An 18,656-nucleotide genomic window follows, 5' to 3' on the forward strand; every position below is an offset into this window, starting at 1 on the left:
GCTTCTTCCTTTGACTGTGTTGTTCTCTGGACAGGTGCAGAACATGTCTCAGTCAATAGAGGTACTGGACAGGCGGACTCAAAGAGACTTACAATATGTAGAGAAGATGGAGAACCAGATGAAGGGGTTGGAATCGAAATTCAAGCAGGTGGAAGAGAGTCACAAACAACACCTGGCAAGACAGTTTAAGGTATGTACATCCTCCAGCCTGCTAATGAGGCTGCAGTGTCTCTTCCTCTGCCCCAATATACTGTGGGCCACATGATCAGAGAAGACAAAAGCAATTCTCCAAACTTCTGTGTAGATGAACCTACCGTGTGGGTTCTGTTCCCACTGCATTCTGGGCCTTACTCAGCAAAAATTGACATCCAAAAAAGTTTTGCCTGAATAGAATCGTATCTTGAATGCATTGAATTTCCAGGGAAGGAATTTTCAAGCATGCATTGAGAATAGGTCCCCTAATGTACACGCTTACTTTGTAAATATAAGACCAAATGACCAGAGTGATATGGCAACAATGAGGAGGGAAAAAAGGCTGGTAAAGTGTATACGTTGCTTATTTTCCAATACTTAGCCCAAAGTCCTCATGTTAAGTCACCTCAGTAAACAGGTAGGCAGTTCCTATATTGGAGGATCAGTGTCCTCACTCAGTGAAACAGATCATTCATGGACCAAGGAGTGGGCAAGGATCTGGGGTGAAATCCTGGTGCCACTGAAGTCAATAGGAATTTTCCTGCTGATTTCAGTGGGGTCAGGATTCCACTACTGTATTTCACTGGGTTTGGGGAAAGATCCCATCCAGACTGACAGCGCGCACCCATTTATTCTCTTCTGAAGCAGTCCATGAATTGGAGCATTGCTACCATTTAAGTAGCAAATGGAATACAATGCTACAGTGGCACCAGAGAATTTCCCCTTCACATTCTTTGAGAAATATTTTGATTAAATTTTCTTGAAACATTTTCCCACATTTTTTAACAACTAGAGAGCTGGTTGAACTTTTTAATTTCAAGGTTTAAGTGATGTTTTCAATTTTTAAATACCAAAATTTTGAATTAAAAAAAAGAGAAAGATGTCAATTTCACCCACATTTTTCAACCAGCTCTGATCCTCAAGTTCAGTTCTTCAGCTTAGATCTAAGTTTAGAACCTGCTAGACTGAGAAAACCTTCAGCTCGAACAATGTGATCTTATTCTCCCCCCAACACACACATACACACACACACCATGGTGATACATTCATTAGAGAGTGCAAATAATAACCTATAAAATATAGGAGGGGAACTCATCACTTGAATAGAGGAGCATGGAAAACAAATATTGTTTCACTACATGGGCTAGTTTCCAATCTCATTCATGCCAGTATAAATCCAGAGTAATTCCACAAGACACTCAGATACCATGGTCCTAGGCATTGAGTAAGAATCTGAAATGGAACTGTCACTGGTGCTATTCTGGATTTACATTGGTTTAACTGAGATCAGAATCTGGCCTATTATTAGGCTTGGCAGAATACAATTTTTATTTATTTTTAATAATTTTGACAGATAATATACATGTTTATTTTTAATCTCCTCCCCCCCCAATTTTTATCAATTTAAATTTTCACAGTTGCTCAAAATTTTAAGCATTTTTTCTGATTTTTATCAATTTAAATTTTCACAGTTGAGGGAAAGTCTGAGGGGTCAGACAATGGGGGGCACAAAGACAATCATTATTTAATGACAGTAGACACTGAGAAGCAGAAAGTTAAAGCTCTATAACCATTAAAATTGCCAGCATCATTTATTGAAACATACAAAATGAATACCTTTAGCCCAAACTGTAGTAAGTTCTCAAGTTGCATTTTTCTTACTTTCCCTATCTGTAAATTTCAATTATTACTGGTGGAAATATTTTTCCTCGGTTTGTGTGTGCATGGTGAAATCGACGTTTATCAACATTTATCGATAAAAATCTAATCCTTCCAAGCCTACCTATTATGAATACTGTCCAATGCTTCATTAAATGGTAAGTGCATGCATATTTACGTGTGCATTATTGTCTAAGGGATCTCAGCATCTTCAACAAAATGTTGTGCACAATGCCCTTAAAGACAGCCTTTCTTTTCATTAAAAAAAAAAAAAGTTTGGAGAAATAATGGTTGTGTTTCTGGAGAACAAAATTAAAAAGAATATTTTTAGCATGATTAAATAGCATTAAAGAATTTTCTGTATAAATTGCTGCCCAGGCATGATTTTAAATAACAGTCACAGCATTTTGTTTCTACCAACTCCAGCATTAAAATGTGAGTGGTTTGGAGTTGTGTTTGGGGTTTTTCTTATCATAAGAGTATTTATGAATGGATGTCTGCGTAAGGCAGGTTAGTGAGCTAGCTCCTCAACAGTATTTCATTTTCTTGCTTACAGGGCTAACTTAAAAGAAAGTTTTTTCAATGCTGCAGTGACTGAAGAAGCAGTTCACTCCCATGTAACCATGAAAAGAGGGTCACAGAGCATTTTGCACCATGCATTTATTTATTTATTTTTATTTTCCAAATTAGTACCATATCTCACTAAGGAACCTTGAACCACAACTGAGATCTTCCTTTGCATGCAATTGTAGTTGCATTTCATGAATAGTTTGAAACCCTTGTCAATGCATATATATATATAATTTTTTTTAAAGAAAAAAAAAAAACCAGAACTCTTTGTGTATGTGATCTGAAGCATGTAACCGTAAGATGTTGCATTCTAAAAATGACAAATAAAAGCCTTTCCCAAATATTTTGGTGTTCTGCAGACTGTTTAATATACTCTTTCTAATACATCATTTGGACCAAAAAAATAATAATGATAAGAATGATTGTGGGGATAAGAACATTGCACTCACGTAGGAAGCAGCCAGATCAAGGCAGAGTGTTGCAGATTTTTGCACGCATAGCACTGAACCAAGCTTATTTTAACCTTGCAGGCAATAAAAGCGAAAATGGAGGAACTTAGGCCTTTGATACCAGTGTTGGAAGAGTACAAAGCCGATGCAAAATTGGTATTGCAGTTTAAAGAGGAGGTCCAGAATCTGACGTCAGTTCTAAACGAACTCCAGGAGGAGATTGGCGCCTATGACTACGAAGAGCTTCAGAACAGAGTGTCAAATCTTGAAGAAAGGCTCCGTGCATGCATGCAAAAATTAGGTAGGCTCAGAACAATATGGTGGCACTGGCAAAACACCAGCAATGTAAAGTACATATAACATCTGGAGATAGCGGTGCTGACCTGGACATCTCCTTGTGCCTTCACTGCACTGGCTATAAGAAATGAGCTCACAAAGCAGGGTCCAAGCCTGTAAACACGTGCACATGAGTAACTTTTACTGCCATGAGTAGCTACTCACCTGAGTAAAGTTACTCATGGCGTAAGTGCATGCAGGAGCATATCCTTAGTTGGACATGAGACTTTGCAAAATTAGCATAAATGGACAGTGAAATATGGTAAACAGGCTATTTTAAATACTGCTTATGCGATGCAAACACTGGGTCTCCATTTAAATTATGTATCAATGTCCAATCTTTCTGCTAGCTAAAATTGGGACATACCATTTTAAATAATATGTATGTGGGGCATGACTTTTTACCAGAAAAGAGCACGCCCTCACCAGTATTTGCTCATGTTTGTGTGTGGGCTGCAGCTGCTATAAAGAATATAACCCCTCCTCCCCCAACCCATCACTTCCTTTCAGTGAAGGAGTAGAACATTTGTTGACCTAGCTCCCTTCTGATTTAATTGCCAGTTACATTATTGACTTGCTTGTTAAGCAATTTAAGGCACCTGAACACATTAACCGATCCACCTGTCTATTTCGGTAACACATTTGAAATTATACTCTCAGGTGACTTCAGTAAAGATCAGCTCCCTTCTCGTCGCTGTATATTTTTGGCAAGGTACCATTTTATTTTTCTCCTGTCTATGCTATTGGGATTGCTTCTGTTTGTTTTTAGATCTTTCCACTTTTGTTAGGAAGCTTCCTCCCTTTAGAAATAGATTGCTGTTATTATTTTAGGTTGCTATCTGTTACCTTGTAACCCACCTGTCAGCTAAAAGCCCACAGAGGAAATTGAATTCATTTAGAATATTATATATGCACAGACAAATTTCTGTGGGAGCTATGGGTAAAATTTGCAAAAGTGTTTAAGTGACTCAAGTCATTAACACACAGTCTCTAGAGTATAAGTCTAATTAAAAGTCAAAGGGACTTAGGCTCCTCCACGCCTAGCTCATTTTGAAAATGAAGCTTGGGCTCGTAAGTTTCCCGCGCACTTTTGAAAATTTCACCATCTCTGTTGGGGAAGGGAAAAGCCCATGTCCAAAGGAAACTTAATGAGATTGGCCAGGACCTCAGCAATCGGCTTAGTCTAAAGGAATGGAGCTAGGCTGATTTACACCAGCTGAGGATCAGGCCTCTTGATTTAAAAATAAAAGCACTCGGGAAAGCTTCTTTCTCCCCCTCCACCTGCTGAGGAGATACATGCAAGGCATGCCACTGCTGCTCCTTGTTATTTACCATGTACAATATTGCAGTGGTTTTTGGATTGTAAAGAAAAATTCTCCACCTCTGTGCTATACAGGTGAAATTCACAGCACAAAGGTCTATGCCCCATTTAAGACCTCAAAGTATGGCTTCAGTGGCAAATAACTGGTGCATAGACCTCGTACTGGGCCCTCTGAGTTTCACTCTAAATGTTGGAAAGAAAGATGAAACCTGGTTATTAATTATTATTATGGTAGCACCTACAGGCTTCAGATGGGATTGGGCCCAGTCCCTGCCCTCAAGAATTTACAATCTGGACAGGCAAGAGACGGGTAGAGCATGAGGAAGGAAGTATCATTATCCCCATTTTATAGATGGGGAACTGAGAGACACAAAGATTAAGTGATTTGTCCAAGATCACATAGTAAGTCTGTGGCAGAGCCTGGAATTAAACCCACATCTCCAGAGGCCCAGTCGAGTGCCTGAGTCACAAGACACTTCTGTTGTGAGGAAGCAGCTGTCTTTACTTCTTCTCTTTTGAAGGAAGAGATGGGGTTTCACATGAGGTAACAAATGGAGAGCAGTGATCTATTTTCTGTCTCACAGTAGAGAGAGTCTCTTCAAATCTACCGCTTTTGGTTGTCTCTTATGTTCCCCTCCTGTCTCTTGAGAAATAAGAGACTCTTTCTGTTTTCCACTGCCAGCCCTCTGCTGACCTTTAGTTACTTTAACTATAGGAACCGAAGAGAGGGCATAGTAGGAAAAAATAACATTCTAGAGCAGAAAGAAATCACAGCCGTACCTGAAAGTGGAGCAGTATTATGCTGTCAATATTTTAACCAAGAGCTTCTGTAAAGATGCTCTCAGAACACGTGATAAATACCCCATGGACCAAAGGTGTGTGTGATTTCAAGGAGAAGAATGGAGGGACTGGGGAATCTAATTTGAGCTAAGCAAATAATTTGCAGTGAATAATTATTTAAACAACACAGCCCTCTTTGTCTGTTGGCAAAAATTCTTTAGAACTAGTTGTTACCCTAATGTGTGTGTTTGTTCAAGTTTCATTAGCTAAATAACTTACCTAATTTTTGTTTCTTTTGTAGCTTGACCACAAATATTCAACTGAGGAATTCAGTTGCTTAGTTGGGATTGGTCAGAGAAGTCGCATCATATTGTTCCTCTTCTCTGACAGCATGACCATGTGTAATCCCATATGCAAGCACTTCTTAGCAGGAATGCTTGCGTGCATGGATGTAAAATTCAGTTTGCATGAAAACTCACCTGTGCAGCTTTGAAATTAATTGTTTTATTAGGACCAACATTTGTATACCTTGATGCTCAATGTTAGTCTCCTAAATCCCTGTTTGGGAACCTAAATGCAAATAGACTGAGCATCACAAATACTGAGCATATACAAATCCCATTGGAGTTGATGGTACTTATAGGAACTCAGCATCTTTGATTGTCAGGCTGCTTTTATTTAGGTGCTTGATAGCGTTTTAGAAAACTAATTTTAAATACTCAAGGCTGGCTTCCTCCACTGGTGTGAATCAGCACAGCGTCACTGACTTCTGTGGAGCTATGCTGTTATACACCAGCTGAGGATTTGGGCCCCAAGTTTGCAAATGTTAGCCTGCCGTTTTAGCCAGTTGCTTGATTCTATGATTCTATGAAAGAGGACACGGGGAGGAGGGGAAAGGGGGCATTGAACATGGCTGAGGTGAGCCAGTTGAAAAATACAAGTGCATATTTGCAGGCTGCTGTATTCACAGCTCTCCTCCAGGAGGACGTCTGCGGCACTTGGCAGACAAATGTGAAGTGCATTTGTGGGAAGCATTTGCACCTTTTCCCTGAGAACCACCCTGGGCGCACGGAGACGTGTTTCTACTGCTCCTTTGAAGGAGGAGGTGGGAGAGAGCCATTGCTGACAATGCCTGCTCCAGGGAGAAGTTGTCCCATGCGGGGATATGATGCAACAGGACCCAGAGAGAAGGGGCCAGCTTATTTCAGTGGAGCTATGGTGACTGACACCAGCTGAGGATGTGGCCCAAGGTGACTCCATCAGATGCAGGGAGCCCATGTTGACCTTCCCTTGAGTTTGGTGGCAGAACTTTAACAAGTGGCTCCAGATCTATCCCAGTATATCACTGACCTTGGGTTCCCTGAGGGGGGCAAACTGGGTCTTTTGAAAATAAGCCTCTTCGCATGCTGCTCATTCTGCTTCCGATCTCACCTTTACTACCGGTTTAGGACCAGACTGTGAGACACTCACTCAAATTGAGTAGCACCCGACTCTGTATGTAACCCCACCCTATTGATACCACTGGAACTATTTACCGAGTGAGGTACTACTCAGCATGAGTAAGAGTATGGCAGTCTGGCCCTCAGTGGAGTTTATTAATACTCCACTCCTGGGGTAACAAAGAATTCCTTTGTGCCCAGCCCCAATCTCTGTCAGTGTTGGGGTCCCATTCTCTGCTAGGTTACATCAGTTTTACGCCACTGTGACTCCACTGATTTCAATTGTGATAGACTGCTGCAAAACTGGAGCAGCTCAGCAGTGGAATGGGCCCTTTGATTTCAAGCCCTGAAGATGCAGGACTTCTAGTACATTTCAGAGCTGGGTTCAATCAAACCCATTGTGTTCCCCCTGGAACACTGCTGAGGAGGCATGCGTTTTGAAAGCTAAAAGAATGGCTGTCAGAGATGCTGGCAGCTGTAGTTCACATTCATTTCAGCACCTCTGAAAATCAGGCAATTGCAACGCCTGCAGGTATGTTGCTGCTGGGGAACTGGTGGTGTAAAATGAGCACGAAGGTGGGTGTTAAGAATGGCAGGTCCTTCCCACAATCTACACCAATTATCCCCCCACTGGCTCAGCTCCACGTTGGGTAATTGCATTCTCCCTACATGTGCTCAGATCCTCTGCTGCTGAAAATCGGTGTAGTCCCATAGCTAAGGCTCTGGCCTGGTGCTCTTCGCTGTTGTTGAGTGGTGGGGTGTGTTGTTTAACATGTTCCATCTCAGAGGTGGTTGCATTTCAGCGATGGATGAAGCGATTCTTCTACGTTGGTTATAAATGTTTTGGGGATCTGCAACAGGGTAAAACATTCGAGAAAGGGTTAAGGGCTCCCTGCCAGTCACATGACTCAGCAGGGGATTTAAGGGAGAGTGTGGGCTCTTTTAGGGGGAGATGAGCGAGGCAAGGGGAAAAGATTGTCTCTTGGTCTGGGGAATTGATTTATTTTGATGTCGTCTCCTGAGTTTTGTGCTTGGATGATAAATGGGCTCAGACGCAAGCACCTGAAACTGACTTAGGCGTGGCCCTGATTCCTTCCTGCACTGATGAGAGAGCCCAGTAATTTACAGAAAACTTTGGGATAAAAAATCCCACGTAGACCAGCATAGCTGGGCAAATCATGCAAGCAACCTTCTGCAACTAGGTACTGGTATATTTTAAGTAGGTTTGCGTTGGCCATGCTTACCCACTTTGGTTTTTGCTTTCTGTCGCCATTCATGCATCTGAGTGTTCCTGGCTCAGCTATTTGCAGGGAGTGAATTCTACAGCACACGTTTGTGGGAATAGATTTTGCAATTTGTGCTTGCAAGTATTTGCTCTGGAAGTGTTTCTGTGCTTGCCCTGTCATGTAGTTTATGGGGTAAACTGCAGCTAACCAACATGGATTAAATTCCTAAGGTTCCTTGCTACTTCAGAGTATATAAAATGTGAATGTAGAATTAATTGATTAAATTCATAGAAAAAAATTCAAGGAAATTTTGATCTGCTCACCGATATTCCACCGGCATAAAATGAATCCAAATTTTCTGACTAAGTTAGTTATTTGCTCAGCTCTATAACTGGGAAAAAAATATTTGTACTGGAGACATGCAAAGGAACCTCAGTGCAGGATCGGGGCTCTGTTGTGGTAGGCACCGTACATACAATAACAAGGAAACCAGTCTCTGTCTAAGCCATGCTCCCAGTCTATAGGATATTTACAGAGGGTATTACTAATTTAAAATGCTACCAAGTACCTGGCGCACATTGGCCTGGCCAGCTTGAAGGTGCTAGACTCGTGACAGAGACGTCTCACAGTGTCTGAGCGCCCCCTCCCGTTTCCTTGGTATTTTTCCTCCCGTAGCCCCCATTGCTTTGAGCTCCACACTGCTGCAGAACTATTTGCTTTAAACAAAGTCCTTCCCAACGCCCCCCCCATGCTTTTTAATTTCTCCAAAGCTTTACTGAAGAATCAATACTGAGAACATTGCCTGACCCTGGGGGTGGGGGGGGTGGGTGTGTGTGTGTGTGTGTGTGTGTTTATCTGTCCAAAGGCAGGTTGAGTTTGTTGTTCTGTTCACATTTTAAAAAGCTCGCTATTTATATGGCGATGTGAAGGTTTCCATTCATGCGCCGAAGAGAACTCTTGCAGAAGGAGCGAGAATATCACTCGGACTTGCTCCGTGAACTAGAGAGCAGGTTTAAGATAGCAGCTGCTCTCTGCAGGTTTGGAATTCTCTCCCTTTCCAAGCTTGCCCTTGATTCTTAAAGTGCTCCCTTTACAGGGATTAAGAAGCATGTACGCACCCTAATATGAAATGGCGCTTGGCACAGAACAGGGAGCTGATCCCTAAAACAGAACAACAGCAACAAAACTCTGCCCCACAATTTGTACAATTTAGGGACTAGAGGAGTGTGCTCTCCCCTCCCCACTACACATGCATTCATCCATCCCAGCAGCATTTCGATTAGCAGTCAGGTTAGAGGTCTCCCCACCAAAAGACAAAGGCAAGATCAGTGCTGAGCTTTCTAGTTGCTAAAGAAAAGTCAATTTCCACCTTCAGAACTGTCCTTGCAAAGGAAGAGAGTCGATCCCGATGCCCATAATGTTACAATAGGGGTGTGTAAAATCACACTGGACTAGATGCATCTCCAATGAGTGAAAATGGAAGTGAACAAATTCAGGGCAAAAGTCTGACAGCCTTGGGATGGATTGGGTAGTGGGGATGAAGACAAAGGGGGCGTCTCCCCATGCTTCCACACAGGTGCTGCAGCCTGTAAATCCACTCCCTGGCTCCAAGGGACATAACCCTTTCCTCGCTGCCACCTCCATGCCCTGAGCTGCCTGCTGGCATCTGGGTGAGTTCCTGTTATTCCTTTAAAAGCAGATGTAAAGAGCTCGCAGTTCGGAGCACTTGTAACCCGCACACCTCCTGGGTTGTGGTGCTCTGTCCCATCTAGTGGCACCAAGACCACTTAGAAATTAATGAGTCTGCTACAGCCTTAGCTAAAGGCATGTGGCTTTTAGCTTGTGCAGTAGAGGCTCATACACTAAGCTCCAGAGGTCCCAGGTTCAATCCCGCCAGCCGACGACCAGGGTGTTTTGGCGTTACACGCTCACTCAGGTCACAGCAGCAGAGTGCCTGCGGTGATTGCTCTACACCCCGCACTAGAGCCCTGCCACTGTCCTGCTGCAGGATACAAATAACTTCCTTTGACTTCCATGGGATTCCCTTTGTCCAGGGGCTAGAATCTATCCCCAGCAGAGAAGCAAGACCCCAATTTGGCCTGTCATGCTGGCGATTCACAATAACCGTTGATTCATGCTGGCGATTCACAATAACCGTTGATTCCAAAATCAAACAAGCCCTTTGCCGTGAATCTAAAGATCCGATGGCTTTAAAATGGCTGCTTGGCCACCACACCTCACACACTGGCTGTGTAAAAAGAGGTGTTTTAACCCCTATTACAAGCCTAGTGAAGACATGACAGTTGTAGCTGGAACCCATGTTAGATGGCGGAGGTATGTCCTCGCCTCCCTCGAGGGTGATTTAGTGAAGGCAAGGCCAAAAGAAGGGACTGTTTTACACAGGAGAGCTCATCATATGGAACACCAGTGAACTGAGCCTTGAAAATCTCAGCCTTAAATCATATTTGCTGAGCCAGCCGGGATTTTAATGGCATGAGTCTGACTCCCATTCTCTAGCCCTTTGCAGTTGGGTTCTACAGGACCCCAAATAAATCTGACAAACAGTATTTGGGGAAATGTAGGGCTGGAAAGGACCTTGAAAGGTCACCTAGTCCATCCCCCGAGGCTGAGGCTGGACTAAGTGTGCTTAGACCATGCCTGATAGATGTTTGTCTCACCTGTCCTTAAAAACCTCCAGTGACTGGACTTCCATAGCAGTTGTTCAGTGGTGTTTGTTTTTTCAAACCTCCTCTCTCCCTCCTTTTTTCCCCTGTATCCGGGAATAATTTGTGGAGACAACATAAAGCAAACCCAAATCATCTTATGCTAGTCTCACCACCCAGTGATTTGAAATACCCTCCAACTTGCATAACTTAAGCACCATAAATGGTTCCCTGAAGCACTAAAAGAGCAAGAGGAAAAACAAGCAGAAACCCTGAGCTATTTGGGGGTTATTCGGGTTTATCTGAACACTGGGATATTCAGTATGAAAAACATGAGTGTGAGTATAAAGAAGCATAAATATGACTGAGCCCTGCACATATTATTATTAATTATTTCTATTGTGGTAGCACCCAGGACCCCCGGGTAGGACGCCATTACGCTAGGTGCTGTACAAACACAGAAAAAAGAGGCAGCCCACGTATCCCTGCTGCTCTTATTTTCTGAGCCGAAAAGGGCTGAGTTTGCTAGGTAGACAAATACTCAGCACCTAAGAGTTTGAATGGGTTGCTCTTTGTTGCTCAAGAGTGAGCCCTAGGGTGCGATTAAGAAGCCTAATTTAGGAGTTCCAAAAAGAAGGCCCATTCAGTGAGGAGCTGGACATTAAAAGGCTCTATGACAGGCAGTATAGTTTAGTGGTTAAATCAGTGGCCGCGGAGTTAGGAATTTTGGATTTTAGTCCCAGCACCGCCGCTGACTCATTGCACAGTCTCTCCTTGAACAAATCAGATAATTTCTTTGCGCCTCAACTTCCCAAGATGTAAAACGGGACGACAAGAGAGAACCTTAAATCACCGGGGCCTTTTGAGGCATAACTCATTAATGTATGCAAAGCAGTTTGAGAGCTGAGGTTGTATATGCGCAAATTATTTATAACCGACGGGCTATACAAGGATCCTATATTGTGAGATGCTGAGCTGGATTCACGCTGAGGGGTTTCCATGCCTAGCAGAAAGAATTCAGCACCTCACAGAGTTTTTTCCCAGCACACAGTTCCTCACAGCTTATGTCAAGCAATCACTGAGCACATGGCAGGAAAAAGACCGTGGTGTAATGTCTGTAGTTGCTTCTTGGCTGGAATGAACAAATGCCACTAAAAATTCCCAGTGCAATGCAAAGATTGGAGTTGCCCGTCCAGAACAATAACACCTAATGGCTGATGTTGACTTACCTTAAATGCAACTCAGGGAGCTAAATCAATTGTACATCTGATTTTTAATCTGAGGGTCCAGTCTTGTTCAACTGGTAGGTTCTTAATCTACATGATAAATTTGTGAATAGGATTGCATGATGGGGTTATCTGTGACAGCAGGGACTGGACTCAGAGACCCGGGGGAGTCCTTCCAGTCCTATGTTTCTAATTCCTGACAGCGTAGCTCAAATTTTTTAGATTTTGCCCACTGGCATCTGAGGCTCGTGACAGATTTAAACCATGAGAGAGACATCTAGCCTGGAATACGATCAGCCCTTGCGCCCCGCTGGGAAACTGTTATAAATGTGTCTCCAGCTAAATGCGTAGTGAGCCTTAGCCTAACTACTTGCAAACAGCACCAGTTTACCAGTATAAGCTTTTTTTAAAAAAAAAAAAAAATCAATGGGCTTTATACCAGTATTCTTTCCAGGAAAATAGAGGGAAAGTGATTAAATTGACAGCAATGGAGAGGTATGAGAATTGCAGGGCGCAGTAGACAGAGGCTGGTCCTGTGCAGGAAAATTTGCAAGAAATTACCCGCATATTCTTTTAACTCTTTTTATACTTCCACCAATACCTCATCCTCATCCGTGGCTGAGAGGGATTTAGGCTGAGTTCAGTCCGTGTCAAGAAGCGTTCATCGTTCAATCCACATTGTGGGCTGCATGGACGCTCGGCTTTTTGGCTGGTGTAACTTAGACAGTCCTAGAGGCCTAAGTTATAGTAGCCTCTCTGGGCTGGCTGATGGGCTACAGGGTGGCCCAGAATTTCCACAGAGCTGCATGATGTGTCTGTGTCCCTGTCCCTGAGGTGTTCCTCCCACCTCCAGCCACACCCGCAGCATGTCCCTCATGCTAGGGCTTGGGAGGGGGGCCTCGGAAGGCCGCTTTACGGCTATCTTTCACAGCATCTCTCAGCCACATACAGGGCTTTTAGGGAAAATTTAGGGTCCTTGTTCACTGCTCAGTGTAAAGGGGCTGGAGCAGAGGTAACAATCTCAGCCACTACTGAATAGCTAAGAAGCCCTCCAGTTGGCTAATTAGAACAGACCAAGTGGGAACTCAAAGAATAGATATCCCAGAAATCTTAGGTGAGTACTTAATAACAGCTTCAGATCAAAGGACTGATCTGAACTGCTGTAAACCAGCACAGCTTCATTTACTTCAGTGGCGCTACAGCCAACTTACACCTGAGGGATCTGGCCCCGATTTCCAGTTTTGGCTAAAGAAACCATGTTTGCTGCAGTTCAATTCAAGCATCAAAATCCATTGACCATAGCCTACGCTCCACTTTGCTACTGAGACCTTCTCCTTGACTGAAGTGTCACAGGTGTAAAAACCTCAAGATAAGAGCCAGTGAACACCTTCCTGAGTTTAGTTTGCGTTGTTATCCATGTTCGTCTACCCTTATGCCGGCTCATTAAGGACATGGTTCTACAAGGGCTGCTTTGCAGAGCTGGTGCAAGGGTTTTAAATGATGGCTCCTATAGCACCAGTATGTTCAGTCTCAGTCTGCAGATTCTTCTGCTGCATCTTACTTTGACTTTCCCCTTGTTCTCTCATGCGTGTATGCGAGCGTTTCAACAGCCTGAGGTGGCAGTGTTCGTGAAACTTGTGGGCATTGTTGTAAATGTGACATCACCATATGGCTATATTTTAGACATTAAGATTGAAGCGCGGAAGACATTTATTCATCTGAATCCTGAGAAAGATACAAGATTATATTTTACTATGTGGAACCATGGAAGAGAGAGATTGATACAGGAAATTGAAGCAGCAAGGAGAATGGATGAGTGGTTAAGACATCAGAGCCAGATTTTTAAAGGTATTTAGTCACAGATAGGTGCCTTTTCAAAAGGGTGTAGGCATGGAACTCCCCTTGAATTCAGTGGGTTTGAAGTCAATGGGAGTTAGGAGCCTAGGTGCTTTGGAAAATCCTGAGAGGTGCCTATCCACATCCTGAGGCATCTAAATACCTTTAAAAAATCTGGCCCTTAGACTTTAGTTCCAATATGCATGTGTCCAAGTAGGTTCAAATCCCAGTTCTGGTAAGCTCACTAGCTTGGGCAGTGGTTATATCACTAGACTAGTGATCGGGAGATCTGGCCACAATTCCTGGCTCTGCCACAGACTCACTGCGTGACCACGGGCAGATCACTAAGGCCAGATTTTCGGAGATGCCGACCACCTAAAACTCCAGGTAAAGCCAATGGCAGCGGCAGGGGTGCAGTGCCTCTAAAACTCATGTCCTTAATCTTGCTGTGTTTCAATTCCCCATCTGTACAAATGAGGTAGCAAGAATTCCCTACCTCACAGCGGGTTGTGTGTGAGGAAAAGACATTACTGTTTGTGAAGTGCTTAGATACTATGGTGCTGGACACCAGAGAAGATGACCGATAGGTACAGGTAGATAGTTTTGCTGGGAAGATAAGTATATTTATATAAAATGCCCCACTTTTTTAACCTGTCAGAGGAATGTTTGGAGACTCAGAATGAGCAGCACCAGGTCTATTACAGCAAAACTGAGCAGTCACTATTCAGGCTAATTTCTCAGCCTGACGCTAGCTAACTCTTCTCCTCATTTGCTAGTCTGCAACATTCGCAGCACGTCTGTTTTCAGGAAGGTTCATTTTCTTAGGGGCACTGCGGTAAGGACAATTGTTATTGAGTGGAATGAAACAAACAAAAGCATCCGACAGCTGTTCGCAATCTAATTGCCCTTAATTAAACTAGCTCCCTCGCAACTGGAGAGAGGCAATGTCCCAGCAACACGGGCGAGTCTTAATGCCCGTGTCACTCCTCAGAGCTGCGAAGTTCTGAATGTCTCAGGTCTGCCACACACGCTGAAGCCTAATCGTTGCTCACCGACTTTCCGCTCTTTTACAGCTTGTGGGAAGCTGACTGGAATCAGTGACCCAGTCACAATAAAAACCTCTGGATCGAGGTTTGGATCATGGATGACAGACCCTTTAGCTCCAGAAGGTGAAAACAAGGTAAGAGTACAGTATTCCCCTCTCCCCGTCCCACACGCAGCATGTCCCGCGTTACTCCGAGCTCTTTGCGTCAGAGCACTGGGACTCTGAATAGAGGTCCACCATCACATGTCCAGTCCAGTGCCCACTGAAGACAGTGGAAAGACTAGATGCATCTGAGCTTTATTGACCCTGTCTGCACTGCATGCATATCCACACGGCACTTATTAAACTCATAAGGTCCCTGCTCAGCAGGTGCTGGGCTGCGTGTCAAACCTGGAATGGACTCTCTAAAGGCTGCCTCTTCTGCGATTGGCCCAAAGGCAGGGGAGTTGGAGGGATTGATCACAAGTCATTACAACCCACACACATTGTAACGTCTTGAAGCTTTGCCTCTTGGTTGGTTTTTTGGGTTTGTTGTTGTTGTTTTTTGAGAGGGGGAGATTTACTTATTTATTTTATTCCTTACATTATTTTTATGTTAATTTTATTGCTCATGGAAAAGTTCCAGACTCGCAGCCACTGGAGTTCTCTCTTTATCCATTGGTAACGATGGGTCAAATTTTCCCCCCGCCCACCACAGTCTCTCTCAACTCTGGCATGCAGGCGGTGCCCCCTTGGAGGAGAGGATAGTACCATTTCCATGGGGGTCAGTCCATCCTCAATCTGTTGACTGAGAATGCCAACCAAGCTTGCCTGTTAGGGCCGATTACCATTGTCTTCTTAATGGAGAGGACATGAGCGCACTAGGAACTGGACTGAGACCCATCAAACGCATTCTAGGCAGGGCCGGCTCCAGGCACCAGCTTAGAGCAGCAGTCAGACAGGGGCGGCAGAGTTTCTGCGGTGGCGGCAATTCGGCTGCAGCTTCTCCGTTCCGCTGGCCGCGGCGGCAATTTGGCGGCAGTTTCTCTCCCTCCTTCCGTCCACGGCGGCAATTTGGCGGAGACAGGTTTTTTCACTGCTTGGGGCGGCAAAACCGGTAGAGCCAGCCCTGATTCTGGGCAGGCTACTCAACATCTGTAATTATTTTTATTAACTTATGAAGCACATTCCTAGGGGGCTCAGTAAAACAGTGGCCTTATTTCTGGCTGGATACCTGGATGCAAATTCCAAGTATGTTACAAGTGCAAAATGTGCTCCAGGAGCTTCTCATGATCAGCTTTGAGTTAAAATCCATTTGCTGTTTATTGGTCTGATGAGTACACATTTCTGTGTAGCCAGCTCATGGCAACAGCCCGCTCTCTATAAAATTAATGTTCTCTTAGATTTTTTTTTAAAGGCCTCCCTGTCTGAAGCTTCCGTATTTTCTAAAGCATAATGAACAGATATGTGTCCTCTACAAAGCAGATGAGAGGGAGACTCCAATAATTGGCTCGTGGTTCAAGTCTAGATTTATTTGCCATGCTTTGACAAAATTCACACAAGTGTAGATGATGGCTCAAGTTGCAGGTCCATATAGAATCAGGCCCATAGTTATTAGCCAACAGGAAGGGACCATCAAAGTCCCATTAATTTCTATAACACTGCTGCTCATCTCTCAGATAAAGTCATCTGACCAAGCTACATCTCCCCTCCTCCTTCTTCCTCCACCTTCATTGTTGTGTAGAATTAATTTGCTGCATCAGGGGAGGTTTTTGTTTTGTTCTGTTTTGGTCTTTTCAGTTCAGACTGTGCAGCTCTGCTCAGAAGGAGGTACGAAGCGAATAACTAGCTGAAAATCAATCTAGGTTTCCAATGAGTGATGGAATGGAAAATATCGAAGGCATTTGCTGAGGACATTGTAGGACGCAAAACAAACAAAGAAAAAAGCTTGGCTAAATGGAAATTCACTATTGGTTAATGCAGCCTTAGTCAAAGGGGGGCGGGGCAGCAGCACAGTTAAGGCAGGGTGGGAGGGCAAATTAATTTAATAGCTCGCTCTTTGTTTAGGTTCTCTGGCTGAGACTGGGAAGAAGCCTACTAGAAAGAAGATACCTGCTGATGATTCCAAAGTCAATTTCAGTTCAGAGAAGCTTCTTAGCTCTGAACATGTGCATTAAACCAAGGGCACTATGCAGAGGGAGAGACAGTCTGTCCCTTCCTCTCTCCAACTTAATCTGTTTAGTTTATTAAAAAGAAGAAGGGGCGACTTGATTATAGTGTATAAATATCTTCACAGAGAGACAATATTGGGTACTAAAGGGCTCTTTACTGTAGCAGAGTGAGGCATAACAAGAACCACTGGCTGAAAGCTGAAGCCAGACAAATTCAGAGTGGAAATAAGGCAGAGGTTTTTTAACAGTGAGGGTGATTAACCAAGGGGAGTGGTGGATTCTGCATCTCTTGGTGTTTTCAGATCAAGATGGGATGCCTTTCTGGAAGAGATGCTTTAATGAACAAACAAGTTATTGAGTTCAATACAGGGGTAACTGGGAGAAATGTACTGGCCTGTGATATATAGGATGTCAGACTGGACTTCCCTTCTGGTCCCTTCTGGCCTTAAACTCTATGCATCTATGAAATTCCAGTTCCTTGCCCGCCCCTTAGTTGCCTTGCCCAAGAGACTCTGAGTCAACTGCAAGATCCAAAATCCCGATGAAAGGGGTTTTATTTTAGTCCCAGGCATCCCTGTTACAGGCATCAGTGGTACAAACCTTAAGAAATGATGAGAGATTATGTCAAAAGGAACAAGCCTCTGTTGCCATATAATGATAAATGTCAAGCTGAAGCTAAAATGCTTATTTTCAAGGCTGGGACACCATGATCTGGTGACAAACTTTCATTACAAGTTTATTGCTGTTGTACCTTCTAACTGATGCAGATTTAATCACTTTATCTGATGGAGGTTGGTGCAACAGAGCAACAGTATCTCGTTGCTCATTATTCTTCTGCTGTGTGCTGTTTGGTTCTCAGAGCAGACCTATTGTATTCTGCCGTCAGTCTGGGCCTTGCTTATTCATAAGCTTACAGGGATTTTTAAAGTACATAATCAATGAAGTTGTCTGGCTGGCTTGCTAATTTAAGGTCTTATGGTCAGCTGTTTAGCAAGAGGATTGGCTGCACAGGATCCGTCTGATATGACTTCTGACAATAACTAAACCAAATTTTATGCTCATCATCATTAAAAATGTAATTATGGAGCAGAACCAGAACCCTGTACCCTTATCACTTCTCATTTCACTCTCGATAAGACACAGGATTATTCTGCTTAGGCTACATTTTGGAGTATTTACTCAGTCCACTGATGTTAGTGCAGCTACTCCAGATTTACACTGGTGCAAGAGGAGAATCCGGCCCATTACATCTTCAAAACAAACTCTAATTGGCTGATTGCATTATAAGGGCCTTCCGTGGTTCCTAGCGTCTTCAGAAAGCTATTTGTCTATCATTATTATTAATTATTTGCATTATCTTAGCACTTAGGAGGCCTCTCTTTAATAGCCGTCACACATAGTTTCTTTTCTCCAGTAGACAATATTTTTTAGTGTAGGTAGGAAGGGAGCAACAAGGTTTTCTAAGGACTTAGCCCAAGTTTAGAAGTACGTGTATTATTTACAATAGATTTTATTTAAAACATACACATCTATGAATTTCATGGGTTAAGTGGCAGAGTTTGAAGTCGATGGTGGGTGGTGACCAAAGTGTTGGTCACCACTGAGTTACATCACAATGCTCAATACGTTTGGTGGGTGTTCTTCTGTTCAGGTCCCTAAATGACTCATTTGTTCATGTCATAATATCCCTGAACACAATTGGGCAGGATTGTGAGTCTCTCCGGAGAAGTCCGGCAATGAAATGGCAGGCGGCTGTTGAAGGCT

General features: G+C 43.5%; 1 protein-coding gene across 3 annotated transcripts in view; it reads left to right on the forward strand.

The window, feature by feature from the left end:
* The window catches only part of OLFM1 (olfactomedin 1), a 48,576-nt gene that overhangs the window by 25,216 nt on the left and 4,704 nt on the right, over positions 1-18,656 (forward strand). For all 3 annotated transcript variants that reach the window (XM_074974202.1, XM_074974201.1, XM_074974203.1), the window contains exons 3-5: positions 35-190; positions 2,952-3,171; positions 14,771-14,877. In XM_074974202.1, coding sequence (XP_074830303.1) covers positions 35-190; positions 2,952-3,171; positions 14,771-14,877 — 483 coding nt within the window. The remainder of the gene's footprint in view (positions 1-34; positions 191-2,951; positions 3,172-14,770; positions 14,878-18,656) is intronic.

The sequence above is a fragment of the Natator depressus genome, chromosome 16, assembly GCF_965152275.1.
Source record: "Natator depressus isolate rNatDep1 chromosome 16, rNatDep2.hap1, whole genome shotgun sequence".
Lineage (NCBI taxonomy): Eukaryota > Metazoa > Chordata > Testudines > Cheloniidae > Natator > Natator depressus.